At 50.0% G+C, this 19,020-nt stretch overlaps 2 protein-coding genes across 7 annotated transcripts in view; one reads left to right on the plus strand and one right to left on the minus strand.

The window, feature by feature from the left end:
• COPG2 (coatomer protein complex subunit gamma 2) overlaps nucleotides 1–7,221 on the plus strand; it is a 770,521-nt gene extending 763,300 nt beyond the window's left edge. For all 5 annotated transcript variants that reach the window (XM_019509640.1, XM_019509641.1, XM_019509643.1 and 2 more), the window contains 9 exons: nucleotides 366–469; nucleotides 1,220–1,345; nucleotides 2,210–2,272; nucleotides 2,407–2,546; nucleotides 2,918–3,089; nucleotides 4,127–4,224; nucleotides 4,960–5,098; nucleotides 5,482–5,580; nucleotides 6,742–7,221. In XM_019509640.1, the coding sequence (XP_019365185.1) occupies nucleotides 366–469; nucleotides 1,220–1,345; nucleotides 2,210–2,272; nucleotides 2,407–2,546; nucleotides 2,918–3,089; nucleotides 4,127–4,224; nucleotides 4,960–5,098; nucleotides 5,482–5,580; nucleotides 6,742–6,872 (1,072 nt within the window). In that variant the 3' untranslated portion in view covers nucleotides 6,873–7,221. The remainder of the gene's footprint in view (nucleotides 1–365; nucleotides 470–1,219; nucleotides 1,346–2,209; nucleotides 2,273–2,406; nucleotides 2,547–2,917; nucleotides 3,090–4,126; nucleotides 4,225–4,959; nucleotides 5,099–5,481; nucleotides 5,581–6,741) is intronic.
• Nucleotides 7,222–8,991: 1,770 nt separating this feature from the next.
• Nucleotides 8,992–19,020, minus strand: part of MEST — a 35,676-nt gene continuing 25,647 nt past the window's right edge. The window contains exons 8-12 of one of the 2 annotated variants that reach the window (XM_019509656.1): nucleotides 17,919–17,989; nucleotides 17,319–17,420; nucleotides 12,329–12,405; nucleotides 11,059–11,122; nucleotides 8,992–9,623 (exon numbers count right to left, since the gene is read on the minus strand). In XM_019509656.1, coding sequence (XP_019365201.1) covers nucleotides 9,506–9,623; nucleotides 11,059–11,122; nucleotides 12,329–12,405; nucleotides 17,319–17,420; nucleotides 17,919–17,989 — 432 coding nt within the window. In that variant the 3' untranslated portion in view covers nucleotides 8,992–9,505. The remainder of the gene's footprint in view (nucleotides 9,624–11,058; nucleotides 11,123–12,328; nucleotides 12,406–17,318; nucleotides 17,421–17,918; nucleotides 17,990–19,020) is intronic. The other variant, XM_019509658.1, reaches the window with a different exon arrangement.

Genomic DNA, 19,020 nt, shown 5'->3' on the forward strand with positions numbered 1-19,020 from the left:
CCTGCACCCTGCAGGCCCTTGCAGTCTAGGACTGTGCCAGCCAGCAAAGGGAAACCTGCCATTTCCCATGGTTTTTCACAGTGAATGGAAAACTCGGATCCACTCACAACACTGGGAATCCAGGACAAATGGTGTCCCAGAGTCATGCAGCTGGGACCAGGACTTGATGTTGCCCTTTCAGGACTGTCCTGCCTAATTAGGGATGAATGGTCACCCTGCCTTAATTACTGTATTAGCATATGATGTTGCATGTAGCACTGGCATACAGTGTTGTGTGAAATGTGTCAGTCCATCAGGACAGAGTAGGCTACTGTTGCCACATCTAGTCCAGTTTCCCTTCTTGACCCTTCCCGTTCCCTGGGCAGGTGCATGATGGACAGCGACGATGAGGTCCGTGACCGAGCCACGTTCTACCTGAATGTGCTGCAGCAGAGGCAGCTAGCCCTGAATGCAGCCTACATCTTCAATGGTGAGCGAGATGGAAACAGCCCTGCTCGTCCCAGCCCCCTGCACTGTTGCTTCCTGATCGGATGTTGCAGCGGTATCGTCCGCTGGGCTGATTTGCAGTGTGGGTGCAGTCATTCCCCATGCAGCCTCAATCGCTGTGTTCTGGATACCTGGAAGGAGTGCTGCCAGGCATGCTACTGAAGGCAGTAATGCTTCTGCTTGTCCCTGCGTGAAGCATAGAGGGAACACAGTTCGTGATGAAGCCAGAGCAGAGGTATTGGTGATTTGGGCTCTGGGTCCAGCCCTGCCCTGCTGGTGACACAGGACAAGTCATTCACCACTGTTTTGTCTTGCTCAGTACAGAATGGGCATGACCCATCTCGGTGAGGGGCGTGGTAGCTGTTGGCTTAGGATCCTTGAATTACATGGGCCAAGTATTCAGACTCGAAGTATTGCTGCTCTCGATCAGGTGCTTGCTCTGCCCCTGGTCCCTTCTGCGGAGCTGGTGCTCTCTGCCTTGTTGGCATCAGTCCCTGGAGGCACTAACAGTGCTTTGCTCATGACTTGAGCCAGCCACCAGGCCGTACAGGAGCATTTGGCCCTTCGGTTCCAGAAAGCAGGTGGCTGAGATTGACTGGGACGTCCTCCCACTCCCAGTTCAGTGGACAATCTGTACCAGACCAGAGCAGCAAATGCTGCCTGATGTGCTGTTGCATTGGACCTCAAGTGGTTCCTAAGGAGAGACCAAGACCCCTTTCTCTGTGTTTTGCAGGGCTGACTGTGTCTGTGCCTGGGATGGAGAAGGCCCTCCACCAGTACACGCTGGAGCCTTCTGACAAACCCTTTGACATGAAAACAGTTCCTCTGGCTACCACACCAAACTTTGAACAGAAAGCAGGTAACAGCCAAGCTCCCTTGACACAGCCTGCTCCAGGAGTGGGGCGGCATAGTGGGTTAAGCATCAGGGTTGCTATACCAGTGGCCAGACGCCCAGGAATAAGGCGGACAGCTTGAACACCACATCACTTACTGCACCCCGGGTCTTTCTGAAGGTCCTGTCTGGCTCTTGGGTGCAGTGGAGCTGGGCATTCACCACCAAAGTGTGGAGCTTGCCCTCTTATCCATGGTCCAAACTCTTCCTCTCCTGTCCTACTGAAGCATTTGCTTCTGCCTTCCAGAGCCCCTGGGTGGAGAAGGCATGAGGAAAGGAGAGAGGGGACCCAAAAGTGTTTTTAAATGACTGTGCTAGATCAGAGAAGCATAGAGAAGAGGGGCTGGAAGGGGCCTCTAGAGGTCATCTAGTCCATCCCCCTACCTGAGGCAGGATCAGTCCTGTCCAAACCATCCAATAATCTAAACTCTTTTTAAAACTACTGTCAACCCTGACACAACCACAAAACATCACGCCTGAACCTGCCACAGGCAGAGCAGGGGGACCACAGCAGCCAATGGTCCTGCTGCTGCAAAGATTGATAATATACGCTCAACAGATCCCGGGATGAGGATTGCGCCCTCTGCCACACAGGAAGGCAAAAAGCCGTGCAGTCCATTCCAGTCTGACTATCTTCTCTCATGCCCCAGTGCCTTTCTGATCTTGCAGGATTGTTAGAACCAACATTATTGTAATCTTCCTCCCTTCTGCCCTGCCCACTTGATCCGAGAGGCCCAGGAAGCAGTGATTTCAGTTACCCTAACCATATGGTCTCCTGAGAGACTCCTGTTAAGAAACTTAACAGTGGTATCTTTGCTTCTCTCCTTGCAGAAATTGCACTAGTAACCAACAAGCCAGAGAAAGTCGCTCCATCTCGCCAGGACATATACCAAGGTATGGGCTGAAAGGATAGGGGGGGGTCTCATGCTTCAGGTGTTACTAGTGTGCTGTGTCTTCTCTTACGCAGGGAAGAAGTGATTTACCAAACTTTTCCTTTAAAACGTGCCTGAGTTTCTGTTTCTCTGCAGAACAACTCGCTGCCATTCCCGAATTCAAGAACTTAGGACCATTATTTAAGTCATCTGAGTCCATGCAGCTTACAGAAGCTGAAACAGAGTATTTTGTTCGCTGTATTAAGCACACGTTCACCAATCACATAGTTTTCCAGGTAAGCTGAGCCCCTTAGCTGGACTCCTTTTGACACCTGGGCTTCTTGCAAATGCATCAGTATTTAGTCCATCTCGGAGGAGAATAGCTTTTCCTGGTGGGAGCTTGCTGTTGTAACCTGACTGAATCAGGAGTTTGAGTGATACTTAGAGGCCTCAGATTGCTTGTCATTAGGGCTGGCAAACAGCAGGCTTATTCTGAGGATCAAGACAAGGAGATAATTCAATCTGCTCTTAAGAGTTTCCCCCAACTAGCAGAGCTGGGGGTCAGTGAATAGAAGACGCCATTGCAGGATAAAGCTAGGGAAAAAGCTGACTGCAAAAACCTTTTTTGCCACACACAGCCCCCACCCCTCTTTTGCTTCTCCTGCAGTTTGACTGCACAAACACCCTAAATGACCAGTTACTGGAGAAGGTCACTGTGCAGATGGAGCCATCGGACGCTTACGATGTCATTTGCTGCATCCCAGCAGCCAGCCTCCCTTACAACCAGCCAGGAATGTGCTACACTCTTGTGCAGCTGCCCCAGGATGATCCTGCTGCAGGTACCAATTGAGAAGGGAGGATATTTCACTTATGTCGGCCCCTCGAACGAATTCTGAATCAATCCCTGGCGAGATTTCATTCGAATCGTAGAGAAGGAGGGCTGGAAGAGACCTCCAGCAGCCCCCCTGCCTGAGGCAGGATCAGCCCTATCCAAACCATCCTGTACAATCCGTCATCTAAACTCAGTTGATCTGTTTGCATTGTGCTAATTTATTGTGTACCCTGCATGTCAGATTCTACTACTTTTCTCATTCAAGTAGCCACTCTGCTTAGCATTTGTGTAGGACTGAGCTTTTGTCAATATATACACACTTTTGACCTGGCTATCACTCCAGTGGAAGACTGAAAAAGAAACACAAAGGAATCTGGAGTTAACCCAGGAGAAAAGGGCTTGTTGCCAGGAGCTTATTGGAGCTACATGTTGGATGTACGGGCACTCAGTGAAACGAAATACAGGAGCAGACTCCGCATAACTGAGGTGCCAGCAAGATGGGCCCCAGCGTAAAAGCAGGGTAGCTGTTCTACGGTAGCTGTCCCCCCTCAGCCACAGGGTTAAAATTTCTGTGAATCTGGGGAGTGAGAGGATTCCCTCCCAGTAGAGAAGAGGACTAGTCTTGCCTTTGCACTTAGTGAAAACCCCACTGGGACTGGATTTGGTTTGACCTGAATGTTTAAGGCTGGGGCCTGATTGTCACTGGAGATTACTACAGTTACCCTGAATCCCTGAGCAAGGGCCCATGTCTCTGGTTTAATCTGTCTGATTTCCAACAGCTCTTGACTCTTCTTTGACCTAGCTCCAAAGTATTAAGCGTCAGTGGCTCCCATGTGCTTTCGCTTCTGCATGTCGCTAATCCAGGAGCCTCCCCTTACCTTAAACTGAGTGTAACAGTCGGGCTGTGCTGTGCCTGTAGTTTGGGGATGGGCCAGGTATACTGCCATTCCTAGTCCCCTTGTTGGGCTCCAGTACTCAGCCTGGGTGGAAGACACTGTGTTCCCCACGCTCTGATGTGCTCTCCCTTCCCTCTTCCTCCACCAGTTGCTTGTACTTTCAGTTGCACAATGAAGTTCACAGTCCGTGACTGTGACCCGAACACGAGGGTCCCAGAAGATGACGGCTACGATGACGAATACGTGGTACGTCTGTTGTAGAGCCTGGGTGTTTTGCCTATCGCTTGGGGGTTGTGAGCACAGCTGCCCAAGCCAGCTGGCTGTCTCCTTTACTTCACGCTCTCCTTTGTTTCCATCCCCAGATTGCTCCAGCTTTCAGCCCCTCATCTTATTCCGATCCCCTTCCAAACCTCCTGCTTCTGCCAAAAGCAAACAGCCTTTAGTGCTAGAGTGCAGAAGCTGGATGGAGATTCAACTTGGTCTTCTCTGCGTGACCCTCTGCCAGCCTTCCTCCTGCCCCAGCACATTTCTGTTCTCTCCCAGCATGTCTGGGCCCTGGATTAGCTCTCCATGGCCTCAGCAACGTGCCTATTACACTTCTGGGCACGGCCTAAACTCCTTCACACCCTTGGCGGCCTGAAGGCTGCTTGGAAGTGACCCTCCATAGAGTAGGTCTAGGCATGTTATCCAGCCTCTCCCTGAGCTGCCTTGGTACCTGCTTGCTGGATGTCCCCTCTACCAATGTACTCTTGCCTCCCTGAAGTAATTGTTTAAAAGTCTTAAGTAGTAGCCACCAGTGGGGCTGCCCCTCTATTATCTAGGACGTGTTAATGGGCAGTCCTGAGAGAGAGCCAGGCCCACTGGGGTTGTATCAGAAATAATTCTGGGCAGAGCTGTTACCTGACTTTTCCCCTTGCAAAGAATCTTTGCCTTACAGTGTAACCGTGTGCAGCCGAACACCTCCCTTTGTTTCTCTCCCAGCTGGAAGACCTGGAGGTGACAGTGTCCGATCATATTCAAAAAGTCCTGAAGCCCAACTTTGCTGCCGCCTGGGAGGAAGTGGGAGACGACTTCGAGAAGGAGGAAACCTTTGCTCTCAGCTCAATTAAAACCTTAGACGGTGAGACAGCCCCCCTGCTGTAATAGGTTGGTGACCCAGCTGCGATGGTTGCCCAGCTTGGTGGGAATCTTCTGGTGCCTGGTAGAGTCTAGTATCTCAGTGATCCAGCAGCAGGGTCTAATGCTGTGATGTTGGACTTGGGAGCAACAAGAAACCACTTAGAGCAGCAGACTGGGGAGGGTTATAGTCTTACGCTGCCCCTGGCAGAAGAGGCACTGTTAGGTGGGGAGACTGCAGAGACGTCTTGCCCAGGTAGCACGATGTGCTGGCTGCTTGGTGCTCGGAGAAGGTCTGGTGAACTAGAAGTGTTCCACTTCAGTGCCAGGGTTCCTGTAAGCAGAGACCGGGTGCAGATAACAGTCTCCTTCAATCTTTGAATACAGAAGCTGTCAATAACATCGTCAAGTTCCTAGGCATGCAGCCCTGCGAGAGGTCGGACAAAGTGCCAGAGAACAAGAATGCCCACACGCTCTATCTTGCTGGTAAGCGCTGCCCCCTTTGGGCTTCATGTTTCCATGCTTTCCTCACTCCCTGCTTCATCCTTCTATTGAGGAACCAATGATGCACCCCCTGCAATGCAGACTTGTTGTCCTGGCAGTTAGTGCTCCAGTAGGGCACAGAACTGTTCTCTGAGAACCTTCTATAGAAAGCCAAGATCCATCTGACAGACGAGGGACCTGTTGCCTACGAGGGATGCTGTTTGGTACGTGCCTTTTCCAATGCTGCTCTTTCCATTGGGTATTAAAGAGACTAACCTGTGGATTAAGTACCCCATAGATTGAGTTCTCTGCCCACTGTCAGTCTGAGGCCACAATGCATCAGGGCACTTCCTAGTTCACTCTTCCTGCTCACCAAAGTCCATCCTGATATGCCAGGCACTGAAAGCTGCTGTTGTACTTGGTTGCACTCCATATTTCTTGGGAATCCCTGGAGTTGGAAGGACTCTAGAAAGCTCTTACGCCGTCTTACTCTGCTGTTAGCTATATTATGCAAAATTGCACTGAAGCATCCCAGTACATATGCTGGAGTCGGATAGGGTCCCCACAAGTGTCTGCATATGGACTAGATGTTTGTCTAGATGACTGTCTGCCTACGGACTAGATGATTGGGAGGTTGGACTAGATGCCCTCTAGACATCGCTTCCAGGCTTGTGAGTCTATGCATCGATTTCAGAAAGGTCTGGAGCAGTTTGTAAGCCAGCGCTTGGAGACCTTACCTCTATGGACCTGGCTGTCCATTGTCTTTGAGCCATTTGGCATAGCTTAGCATCACAAAGGGCCACTGGTTGGAGCCCCTCCAGGCTTCTCTTTCCGTCCTCTCTTGCCTATGGCATGGAGCTCCGAGTACCTCTGTTCATGGAGCAGAAAAGGAAGGACGTTCACTTTTTCGCAGAAAGGCCATTAACTTTGGCTGGTTGGTTTCTAACCTCCTGAGTCAGGCATCCTCAGGCTATCCTAGCAGTCCGTTAGAACAGCATCCATCTGGATATTGTTGCTAGCTGTCAACCACTTCTTGTTCCAGAGGTGGCTAAAGCTTCAATTGGCTCCTGCAGTAGCCAGGTTGTGAATGCACAGCAGTCAGGTTTCCAGGCTCCAAGTCACTGATTGAGCTGCTTTGGTATTACTCTATAATTTTGTCCCCAGGTGTGTACAGAGGAGGCCACGATATCCTGGTGAGGTCCAGGCTCGCCCTCGGAGATGGTGTGACCATGCAGGTGACTGTCAGGAGCAAAGAGGAAACGCCTGTTGATGTCATCTTGGCCTCTGTTGGCTAAGTCCATGATAGGCTGTCAAGCACAACACTTAGTACCTGTGGCTGGGACTCCACCAGCAGGCCCTACACTGGTGCCTCAAACACCTGTCTCCTCCTGCATGTAGTTTTTATTCCTCAGTTTGGTAAATATTTTGTATGTTACAGTAAGTGGCACTGGCTGGTTAATGCCGGCTTCTCTCTCTCTCTCATCCCCCCTCCTCTGGTCATGATACATTCCTGCCTAACTTATTGCCTCTCTTGTAGAGAATGGGGAAGTTTCTCAGCCTGGTAGAGGATAAAAACCAATGAGTCTGACTTTTGTCAAAAGAGATTTTTAATAACAGAAAATAAACATGGATTCTTCCAGTTCACAGTTGTGGGATTTCTGATTCAAACTGCTCCTAGTAAAATAAAATCTCTACACTACTGCAGTAGTAGTGCACACTCTTTAACGTGTGCCTGTTGCTCTGGCTTTTCTCAGTCCTGGGATGGGAGAATTGCAGGAGCTCAGATGAGCTTGTGATAAACCTCAGTTCAGAACAGGAAAAGCAGCCCAACAAACGTACACCCCATCATTCAATAGGAAACTCTTGTTATTGAAGGGTATTTGGAGATCCTAGCAATTTCACAAAGTGATAGCTCTTGAGGCAGCTTCAGAACCAACTTAATGATTCTTTCCTCCTTCCCTCCCCCTAGTTCCTGTGAAAAAGGCCAACATACAAAATATTTTGGTAGTGTTGAGGTGATGGTGTTGCCATGGTGGTCCAGGAAATACGAGAGGCAGCAATTCTTGTGGGTGTTATCTCCCAGAGGCCTGAGGAAAGGGTACTGTGATGCCCTCAAGCTTGCCTGAGGCCTCCAACAGACATTCAGTTTCTCTTGGGAGAATCGCAACTGTCCCAGGAGAAACCACAAGCATATACATGTTCAAGCTTTGTCTCCCAGAATGAAAATGACCACTCCGAGAGAAAAATAACGTGGGATCAGCCAGGGTTAAATCACTTCCAGGAGCATTTCTCTTAAGAGAACACATGTCTGTACATGCTAATAACACAAGCTGACCCTAGGCAGTCTGGGGCATCTAATTTCTGCATTGCTGCCATCTGTCATCAGGAAGACTAAGGGAGCCTGCAGGGCATTCTTGCTGAGCTTCAGCATTCGAATGTCTGTACAGGTGGTTGTGGGTAACTTCTTTTTTTTTCTACCAAGAGAACAAACCTGGAAGACTTCTCCTAGATCATTTTGAGCCCAATAACCTCCTGCCCATGACTTGGTGATCTTGCAGCTCCTTTCCGGTCCTTTGATTTTTATGATTTTAATGTATACACACTCCCTATGTTGCCCAACCATGCAGTTGGTTCAATAAAAGATATCACCTGCAAGAATTCTTGCCTCCAACATACAGCATACATTTTGGACCAAAACCAGGTAAAGCCTAGAGAGATTTAAATGTCCCATTAAGGTTAAATTGGGTTATGAATTACCCCTCTCACCCATAAGCCTAAAGCAAAGCGTTGGTGCTCCCTAGTTAAATGCCCTGCCTCTTAAAAACAGACACTGATGTCCTTCATGCAGTTGTCATGGGACAGTTGTTGGGGTTTTTTTCCTCAGGAGCTGGGCTTAAGAGTTGTAAAGTGCTTCCTGTGCCAATGAACGTAAGGTTTTCAGAATGAGAGTGGAATCGCTTACCTAACCAGGGTGAATGAAGCTCTAGGTAATTTCTCCCAGCCCCTGCTAGGAAAATGGGTTAAGTAGCAAACCTGTGATTTTAAGTAGCAGCTGCCCAGAAGAACTCGCTGGTGATGCTGTTGCCAGTCCTGTAGTTGTAGTTAGCAATTCAATTTAGCTGAAACTAAAGCTTCCAGGAAAGAGCCCCCATCCCTTTGTGCTTCAGGCTGATGCTTCAACTGTGTTAAAGCAGAGCATATGGACTTCTTGTAAGCCAGCAAGGGTTAGAGCAGGCCTCTTTTTGTTACTGGCTGATGGCACCGAAAATTAGCAAAGCTGGGTGCATGGCAAGAAGCCAAGGTGCTGTCTTGGGGCAGGTCTACACTGACCTGCCAGCTGCAGCAATTTAACTGCCTAGGGACTGAGGGCTTTGCTGCTTCAACGAGGGAAGGACACTCAGTGTTGATAAGCCCTTAGACTGCTTTCATGTATTTTAAATCCTGACACTCAGGGTTAGTAACACTTTAAAACAACACAGACGGGTCGTTTCAACCTTGTCTGTGCAACGGCTCAGTTTGATGCACACGTGGAGGAGAAAAGACACATGCCTGGGATTTGGAAATGAGCTATTTGGTGCATGGTTTCCAATGAAGAGCTACTTTCCTGCAGTGTCTTCTGGGGGTAAGACCGGTAAAGACTGCTGGAGCAACTTGAGAGATGTTGCCCCCCTGTACAACCCCATTCTTGCTTCCTGGTGCCCAGCTGCTGTCAGGGTAGGAAATGAGTTGGGTATGCATAGGAAGGCAAACAGCATCCATCCTGCTGGCTTGTCCTCCCCACATTCAGAAGGTTCAGGTGTATATGGGGATGTTGTGGCCTGAGGCAAAAGCCTTAAAGCGCCTGATCTGGAAACAAAGTCTGCATCCGCTCCACCACTGCCTGGTTCAGAAATGGAAAGCAGACATGAGCCAGAGAGTTTGCTGGTGCTCAGAAGGAGTTGATGAAGTTCAAGTATGCGTTCAGGAAGCCCGTAGGATCCTCAAGTTGCGGATAGTGGCTAATGTGGTCATCAAGAACAGAGACTGTGGACATAGGAAGCACCTTCCTGTTGGAAGAACACAACAAACATTAAGTGTGGGAACTGGGGTATGTGGCATAGGCAGCTTAGGCTGCCAGGACAGAGTAGATGCCTCATCTATGGCAAGGGGTCTTGTGATACAGTGGCCATTTTTAACCAAAGTGCTATTCCTGCTAGGTTGGCCATCGCACCCTGATCCAGGGTGTCTGTGTGCTTTTACATGAACATGAGCCGATGCAATAGCTTGCAAAAGGCCAAGTCTTCAGGTGTACCCAGGTTACATCCCTCACCATTGAAGTGGAATGGCAGTAAAAAGGAGTCCTGAGATGGCCGAACCTCGAGCCACTGCTTATTTGGTTCAAAATAAATGGTTTTATGCAGGTGGGGACAACTGCGTGTTCCAGTGGAGAGCTGTTTTGTACTGAGCATCTGTAACGTGATACTGCAGAAGCTGACAGTGGACCTGACTTGATTAAAGCTGGGAGACTAAATCAAAGCTGGGAGATTAAAAATGCACAACATGTCGCAGTGCCCGCACCGTGAGGGTGCTTAACTGACCCTTTTAAGTAGAGCGAGAACCTCAAGTTTTGTCTGATCTGACTGGCAAACAGCAGTTCCTTCAGGTGACGGGATCGCTAGCAGCAAGGGCTGAGACAAAACTAACCCATCAGATTGCTTTCATGTTCCAGGTGTTGCCTTCAAAACAGTTCTGCGACTCTCCTCTCTGACCTGGAGACTTTTTTTCCCCACACTAAATTCAGTCAGTGGGGAAAGACTTCCAGCTCTGTTTGACAGCACATTCAGTGCTTGGCAGTGGTGACCCTTCAGAAATCACGTGCCTTCCTATTAATTTAAATCAGCGATTCTCAGCTGGGTACCTTGAGATTCTTTTAAGAGTACTGCAGGGAGCACGGGGAGGTGTGCAGACAGGATTCACAAGGTGAACCTGGAGATTTCAAAGAGGAATCCAGAGTAATAAAAACAGTCCATCCCGTTGGGGTCTTGCTGAGTTCTTTGCAACAGAAGAATTGCTCTGTTGTTTTTCTGTACTCAAAAAATGAGTGAAAACTAAGAGGGGTCATCTGAGAGGTCTCCTTTTTTTCTTCTTGTGTCTTGTCATCACAGCACAAGCTTTCATGCCATGGCCCATCAGATTCCTCAAATCTGCAAATCCTGCTACACACCTATTTACCTCAATTGAAGCTTCTGAAGGTGTCAGGAGTCTAAAAAAGGCTGAGAGCTGCTGATCTATGGAGAAGCAAAGCTGCGTGGCTTTCAAAAGGGGGATGGCAATGAAGAAGCAGAGCACACTTGGGCATCTACATGACTGTCATTCATGAGAGTGTAGCCACTGATTCCTAACCATGTGAAGTGAGGAGGAAATCAAAACTCAGCACTGAACACAGCAGCCCCTGCACCAAAATCAGTCCTTAGCTCTGCCCAGTACATGGCAACAACTTACTTGTAAAGCTGCAGAAACTCTGGATATGGATTCACAGGATCCAGGGGCCCGTAGATTAAATGCACTGCAAGAAAGAAGCATAGACACAGCTTTATCCACCAGGATGTTCCTAACCCATTATCTTTACCTGCCTGAGTAAACCAGCAGCTGGTGGAGGGTCGAGGACTTTCGACCTCTAAAGGGCCTGGTGCGTCAGATGAGCCTGAGGCAGTTCATCTTGTGTGGTGAACGGGGCAGAAGCACCCGGCACACAGACACGGGCATCAGTGCAGCAAGGTCTCTGGGGAGCTCCATGAAAATTGAGGGGTTGTGACTTTGCACCTGTCGCACTGGAACGTACAGGCCTGAGCGGACACTAGCATGGGAACCTCCGCTCCGAAGAAGCTGGGCCACTCCAGCCCTGTCTGCTCTGACAAGCTGGAAATACCCTGGACCAGTGTGGTTAAAGGAGTAGGCACGCGTGCCGTAGCTGTGCAAGGGGGAGAACAAAGTCTACGGGGATGGGGAACCTTGCATGGCCTTATCTGTATTCATGGATTAAGTTCAGGAGAGTTTTTGGAAAACTTTTCATATTCCGGGTCAAATGAGCCACAGCAATTCCGAATCCTCTCGATTGAGCAACACTCAATCGTTCAAACACCCTATGTGGTGCTACAGTCAGCAAGTATCCTCCCAAATTAGATATTCCCAAATTCATTTGTGGGCATCCTATGTGCAAGCCTAAGCCCAGAGGCTTTGGGGTTCGGATGCCCCTGCATCTCACTTGCCCTTAACCAAAGGCCGCAGGAGCAAGCTAGGGAGGGGTCCCCCATTTCCATAAAGTCGGCATGTAGCCCAGATCCTCCTGCTGGAAGCTGGCAACTGGGAAGCTAATTACAAAACTCGTAAGGCATCACTGTCACCATCTAGTCTAACCTGGACAGCCCAGACCACAGGAGCTGTCAGCTCCTGCTTGAGCTAGGGCATCTCTTTTAGAATAAGCTCAGCAGCACTGAATAACCCCAGTGACAGAGACTCCACTGACAGCAGTCAGTTCTTCCCATGGTTGTCACCCTCCACCCTATTTCGAGGCCGGATTTGTCCAACTTCAACTTCCAGCCACTGCAGCTGGGGGAAGTGAATAGATTTTTTGTGTCCCAAGGGACAAAAATCCCCATGCCCCCGTCTGACCGGGGGGAAGGTCAGAGTGAGAGGCTGGTCCCTGTCTTTGAGACCCTGTGAGAGAAGTTCTTCCAACTTAATAAACCTGATAAACTGACTTCCTACTCACGTGGGACAGTGGTGGAGGCCAGAGCCCCAACCCAGCGGTCTCTGTGCTGCTTCCGCTGATTTATGTACTGTAAAATACTAGAGAACAAGAGGATCAGTGAGGGGAGTTCTTGGCTGTATTTTCTTTCCCTTCCCCAGTGCAGCCCAATTCAGCAAAAGGGGCTGGAGTCAGAGTCCTGGAGGCTGAAGCCCTCTGCCCCAGAGCAGGTGCTGACTTCTGGACCCGTAGCCTGAGGGCAATGCCTTGGCTCTGTCCTGAGAACAGCATCCCCAAATCTTCTGATGCTGCTAGCGTGGGTACCAGGCTGCACTGACAGTGGGGTGGGCACATGGAGACAAACCCTGCCGAGATCAGAGAGCACAGCGTAACGTGTATAGCCCTAATGAGCTCTATCTACCTGGCACTATCCTGGCTGAACCTCAGCAGCAGAGGGATCTGCTCTGTGTTGCCTTCTCTTCTTCCTTCAGAGGATTGTGAAGCACTTTGCAAACAAGGTGCTAACCGCTCCTGCCCTGTAAATCAGACATTATCCTTCCTTTCACATGGACCAGGCAGCCTCAGCCTGAGGGTTGCATATCCAGCACCCTTGGAGGTCCCTTCTGGCCCTATTTCTCTATAATACTATGATGCCTTTTGGTTTCAATGGGACACGCAGTGGCTCAGCACCCCTGGAGCATTCAGTCCCCAAGACTCACCCAGGGTCACGAACGTTTCTTTGGCAGAGCTGGGAACAGTCTGCCTGCTCAGCCTTGCTCTGGACCTAACTCTAAGCACTGTCCTCCTTTCTGGATCTCGCCTCAGGCTGTCTGAAGGGGCAGTAAAAACAATGCCTGAAAGAGGAGACCAGCTATTCAAAAAAAAAAGCCAAAGATGCTGAGTGAGCTGCACGGTCCCCCACGACACAGCATCCAAGGGACTAACCCCGGACGTCACACGTTGAGTCTATTCAGTAACGCAGACAGGATCCGATTAGCATCTCCCTGTTTCAGAGGAGGCTTTACCAGGCCTGGATAGCACACGGCCTGCTCCTCCTGGCCTCGACAGCTGCTCCTGGATGGCATGCTGCTGGCCTCAGTTTCCAGCAAGCCATTTATGCACCTTGTGTTAGTGTTTGGAGCAGTGGCTGAGGGGTGACAAGGAGCAGGAGGTAGGAGATAATGACCGCTGCTGGAGGTGGAAGATGACTGCAAAAGGCCCCATCATGTGGCAGCACCCACGCCCCTGCTGCAAGCATCTTCGCTGGCACTGCGCTCCAGCAGAGACGTGTAACACAACACCACTTCCTTTCACGATAAACCCAGGGAGGCGTGAGCACGTTCCAGTGTCCCAGTCATGGAGCTGGGAACTAGGCCACTTTGCCTTGCCCTCGGTAATCCCAACCGTAACAGAGGATAATGGTGCTGACCTGCCCAGGTGAAGCACTCGAAGATTTCCGCTATGAGGATGAACCCATTAACCTAAAAGACTGAGCTCCCCCCTGCCCTAAAAGAGCTGCATGCTACCTGCAAAGTACTGTCCTTCCTGCTGAAACAAGCGGGTCACAGCTGAGCTCAGAGCTGCCGGTTACCACTGAACAAAACCCCAGCTCCTCCACTGCAGCCATCAGTGCAGCTCCCCAAGTCAGGGCCTGAATCGGGATCTGTTGAATGCGCCACTGTTTCTGCGCTGCCTGAAAGGATGTAATTAGCCTGCTGAAAGTGGAGTCGCGGAAAAGCAGATCTGGTAGCTCCTGCAGTCAAATTACCGGACGGACCCTCAGCTCTCAGCTGCCTGTGCGCCTAGGTAGGAAATGGTTTGAGTTTACTGAGGAGGAGGCAGGTATGCAGGTTGTAGCCATACTGATCTAGAGGAAAAGGCAATCGGGGCTCGTGGTAGAGGTGATCTCTTTTATAGATATCTCCTATAAAAGATATCTATATCTATAAAAGAGATCACCTCTACCATGAGCCCTGATTGCTTTTTCCTCTAGACCGATACGGCTACAACCTGGATACCTGGCACATGGAAGGTATCAAATTTGAGCCAGTTTTTTTAAATGAAATCTTCATATTTTCCCAAGGAGGAAGCAACTCGAACCGTCTGAAACCTGAGATCCTGCTCCTGCCTTTGTTTCGTCATTTGCATCATCACAGATCCTCACAGGAGGTGAGAGGCTCCTTACCAGCTAAAAACTGCTGCCCAGAGGAGGAGTTTTCCATTAATCAACTCCTCTGTGAAATCCTATGAAATATGCACTTTCATGTCTACCCAGAAGAACTTTTACAATCTTTTCTCCGATGCCTAATGAAGGGCGTTTGTGCCCGAAAGCTTGCAATTCAACAAGATTTTTGCAAAAAAATTTTGTTGGTCTCATAAAAGAGATCACCTCTACCACAAGCCGAGCCCCGACTGCCTGAGGAGGAGGCAGCATTAAGGCCCCTTGCTGAGGAGTGGGATCGAGAGAGGGGAAAAAAAGGGACAGCGACATTTGGTTCCACCTTCCTGTGCAAACTGTTCTGAAGACTTCAGAGACCGGAGCAAGCTGGCAAGGAGCTGATACAGCATGCACAGCTCTCTGTTGAGCTAATTAACCCAGTTTCCCACCACGCTAACACAGCTTTACTGTTTTTGAGCTGGCTAGGATCCCTCTGCACCAGGAGTGCTCGACCCCAGCTGCACGCCACATCTGGCCTGCACAGCTCCGGAAATTTGGCAGCGAGGGAGCAGAGGCACCGCTCCCCTGCTGCTGAATGGCCAGACACATGGGGAGCCCTGGATTGGATGCCCGATCCCAGCACTCGGGGTCAGGCCTGATGTAGGTGGCTGGGATGGGGCAGCACCAGGCCCACAGGCCCCAATTCTGGTTTGTGGGAGTGGGGGGGCAGTGCCCCCCAGGGCCCAAACCCAGCAGGCAGAGGCGGTGTTGGGGCCCAATCCTGGCATGCAGAAGTGAGACAGGAGGGTCCTGATCCTGATGCGCAGGGCTCCATCCAGCCCGCACACCAGCTTTAGGACACTCATCCAGCTCGTGGAGCCAAAATGTTGAGCACAGCTGCTCTGAGCAGTGCAGACCTGCCGTTAAGTTGATCTCTCAGCGCTACTCAGAGCAGCGCCTCTGCTACGGGGCTGCGAAGCTGCTTTCCGAAGGCCGCAACATTTTCCTCCTGGCTCTAAAATTTGCATTTAAAATTGTTCTCAGCTGTTATGACTGCAAAGACCCTTCTGAGCCTGGACAGCTGCACTGAATAAGCTTAGCGAGCAGACTGCAGGAGGGATGTACAGTTGAATCCAGGGAAAGCCCATGGTGGTCTAACACCAGGCTGGAGATAGGAGTGGGGTTTCTAGGGTAGCAGCCAGCTTTGAAAACACATCCCTGCCTCATCTTGGCTGAACTGGTCTTAGTTCAGAGAGCTGGTGAGTGCAGCCATCTGGGTCAATCCCATAATCCTCTTATCTCCTCCTTTTGGTGTTGACTCAGCTCCCACTAGTAGCAGCTAGATCTACTATAAATGGCCGGTGGCAGCGTGGCCAAAGGCTGGGCATCGTAGCCTATCTTCAGAACAAAATAAAAGAGCCATGACTGGTTCTTCTGACCTCCAGCAAGGGAGATCCTCTGACAACATAGTGCAGAGTGAAGAAGGCAAATGCCTGACGGCCATTCAATCCTAGAGGAAAGATTTTTGCACTGATTTTCCCATTAAAGCGTTGAGTTGAGTTGAGTTGTCCACTGAGGAGTCACGGATGAGATTCACGGCAGTGTACGTGCCACAGTAGGTTTCTACCTGCAAAAGATCATGTCTCTCTGAACTAGTTAGTCTCCAAGGTGCCACCTTGCCCTGTCTTCTGTATGAAAAGCACCGTGACAGGGTCCTTTCAACAGCCTCCTCTAGGCTATCACCACACTGGACACTTATACCTTCCTTATGTCCTACAGATACTGCTTAACAATGCCTCACAGCAGCTGGCAAGGGACTGAAGGAGTGCAATGAGCCCTGTTCCACAGACGCAGCAGCTGAAGATGCCGCGTGGAAGAAAAAGAAGCCATTTTTACAATCTTCCTACAAATCTCTCCCTACAATGAACAGGTTTATGCGAAAAGGCACCATAGTGAAACCCAATGAACTGAGGAAGGAGGTGATTTCCATTCAGGTGTCTGACTTCTGTTTGTTTCCTTTCACTGCCGCGTATCTGCCTCAGCTCCCACCCAAACAGCTGGAAGACAACTCAAGTTAAATGAAAGGCAGGGTAGATTTGCACCTTATAGACTTGTTGAATCAGAGGTGCATAAGCAAGCCGTTGCTCACAAGAGCGGGTGCCTCTCTGATTCAGTCTGCCTCAGGTGCAAATCTGCCTTGACTTCACGCTAGCATAGCCACCTAACTCTCTGCTCATGTTAAATAATGAGCATTTCCCACCCCTTACCAGTTGAAATGAGAGCTGAAGGGACATAACCTGCACTGCCACATCCTCCAAGGGAAAACTTGAAGCAGAGAAAACCATTCTTGGCACTGAACATGAACCTCTCAGCTTATCTTGAAGGAAACGACCCATCAGAAAACAGGAGAAAAAGCATAAACTCCTTCGGCATCTCTTGCAGGTAGTTTAAATCAACTTGTCCAAGCCACAACAGAAGCCAGGGGCAGAGACAGAACTTGGGTATTTCTGCCTCCTAGACCACACTCAGATGCTTTCCACCATCCAAGGGGATATTTGTGCTGCTTTGCCACTCTAAATAGAGCACAGCTCTTCAAACTGCTTCAGTGCGGACTGTGATCTCTCCACAGCCACTGCCCACCCTAACAGTGCATGGCCCATCTCCCCTTCAGACCTCAATCACTGTGCAACAAGCATCTAACCAGCACACTTTGGCTGGGACTGGGTTGCCGGCTCTTCCTTCTCCATGCTCCATCTACATGCAGCCAGGGCTGCGTTTCTGGCAGTGAAAACCTTGGCCACCAAGAGAAGCAGCTGCCAACACGGAGGGGTCGATGGAGAAGTTAAAGGAATGCACCTGTCAATGACGAGGTTTCCATCATTGGTCCGGATGGCTGTCCACATGTCCCAGTACTCCGCCTGTGAAGGCTGTGTGTATGGTCCAAAGACTGCCCCAAGCCTGGGGGAGGAAATATCCAGAGACACATGAAAATCCCTGCAGCATTTCAAGAGACACAGAGGATGGTTTAAATTCTGCCCTGAGCTAGGGGTTGGACCTCCTGAAGGCCCTGCCAGCCCATTTTCCATGCCTCTGGGAAAGCTGCTTCAATAGAGAACCCAACTCTTATTATTCTTGTGGGGCACCAGAAGTCACCCTCGGGAACGGGACAGTGTCATACCTAGCAGATGTCCTCAAGTGAGCAGCTTTGAAAGAAGGAAAGGGGTTTAAAAAGGCCAGGGTGTTAAAGGGGGCTTCGCTCAACTATGGCTCAACACTATGCATCTGCCTCTATTCATGAACTGCCCATGGACCCACTGCCTGCACAGGGAGGAATGCGTAAGCACTAGCCATGCAGTGTCTGAAAAGATGCAAGTGGGAGTGTTTTGTGGGTTTTGGTTACTCCATCCACCTGTCAGGCTAGGCTTGTCTCATACAATAAGTCCAACATCAACTCACCCTCTTGAGAACAGGAAGAAGTTCATCAGCCGAGTGAGAATGGGGGTCAGGAAGCCACCGTCCTTGAGAATCTTTGCCAGAAGAAAAAGGAGTAAACAGTCACTAGCACAGACGACGGCAGCTGCTCACCTACGCAGGGGATCTTTCTTCCAGAAATCCCAGCATCCACATCCGTTCTGTAGCCGTTCTACAGAATCGAGAGTACGATTTCCTCTCTGCCACCAAGTAAATGCACTGCACCACTACACGTCTCAAAGGTATTAGCAAGCTGCAACAAAGCACCTTCAGCCTACTGATCTCTTGACCCACGTGAATTTCCTGCCAACACACTTAGACCAAGACTTGGAAGAAATGACGAGCTGCTTACAAGCCAGAGACCAACATAGGAGAATTTTCTGATGCTTCAGGAGAGGAAGGAGGGTTTGCTGTCTTGGGGCAGCACCTGGGATGAACAGCTCACCCACAACTGATGTGAATAGGGAGCGGGCTGGCATTCTGGCTTTCACATCAGTCCCTGATAGATCTGGATCTCCCTCCCTCCCAAGCCCCTAGTGACTGTTACTGCAAAGAAAAAAAACATTTCCTCTTCCCATTCCCACTCACCCACAACCTACTGGTCGTAGAAAGAAAGTCTCACTATTGTACCCGTCCCCTGCCATTCAACTGCTACAAGGGGGTTGACATGTCTTTTATTCTACCCTTCCTCCAGCCTCCAGTTTTGGTTCTTCCCCAGGAAATAACTCCTCTGCCTGCCTCTGCTGCTGCTCAGAGCTTTCCAAAGCAAGAGTGTAATGAAGCTGACCTAAGTTTTGGCAGTGTTACCCTTGCATATACAGATTGCACATACTCTTGCTCCATAACAGAAGTGAAAGCTGACAGGGCTTTCCTAAGTTTTCACTCTGAGCAGGTGCCAGAGCATGGAGCTGACTTTCCCCAAACTAAGGCAGGCATCACTGGGAAAGGCAGAAAGGCAGGGCAAGGTGGCACCTTAGAAGCAGGCTCATTCAGAAACGCATACACTTGTGTAGGTGATGACCTGCCTCATCAGATGTCCGCTCATAGCATCTGCCAAAATGAGCTTATGCCTCTCTGAGGGGGGGGG

Source organism: Gavialis gangeticus, unplaced genomic scaffold (genome assembly GCF_001723915.1).
Source record: "Gavialis gangeticus isolate Ggan-Ray unplaced genomic scaffold, GavGan_comp1, whole genome shotgun sequence".
NCBI classification, from domain to species: domain Eukaryota; kingdom Metazoa; phylum Chordata; order Crocodylia; family Gavialidae; genus Gavialis; species Gavialis gangeticus.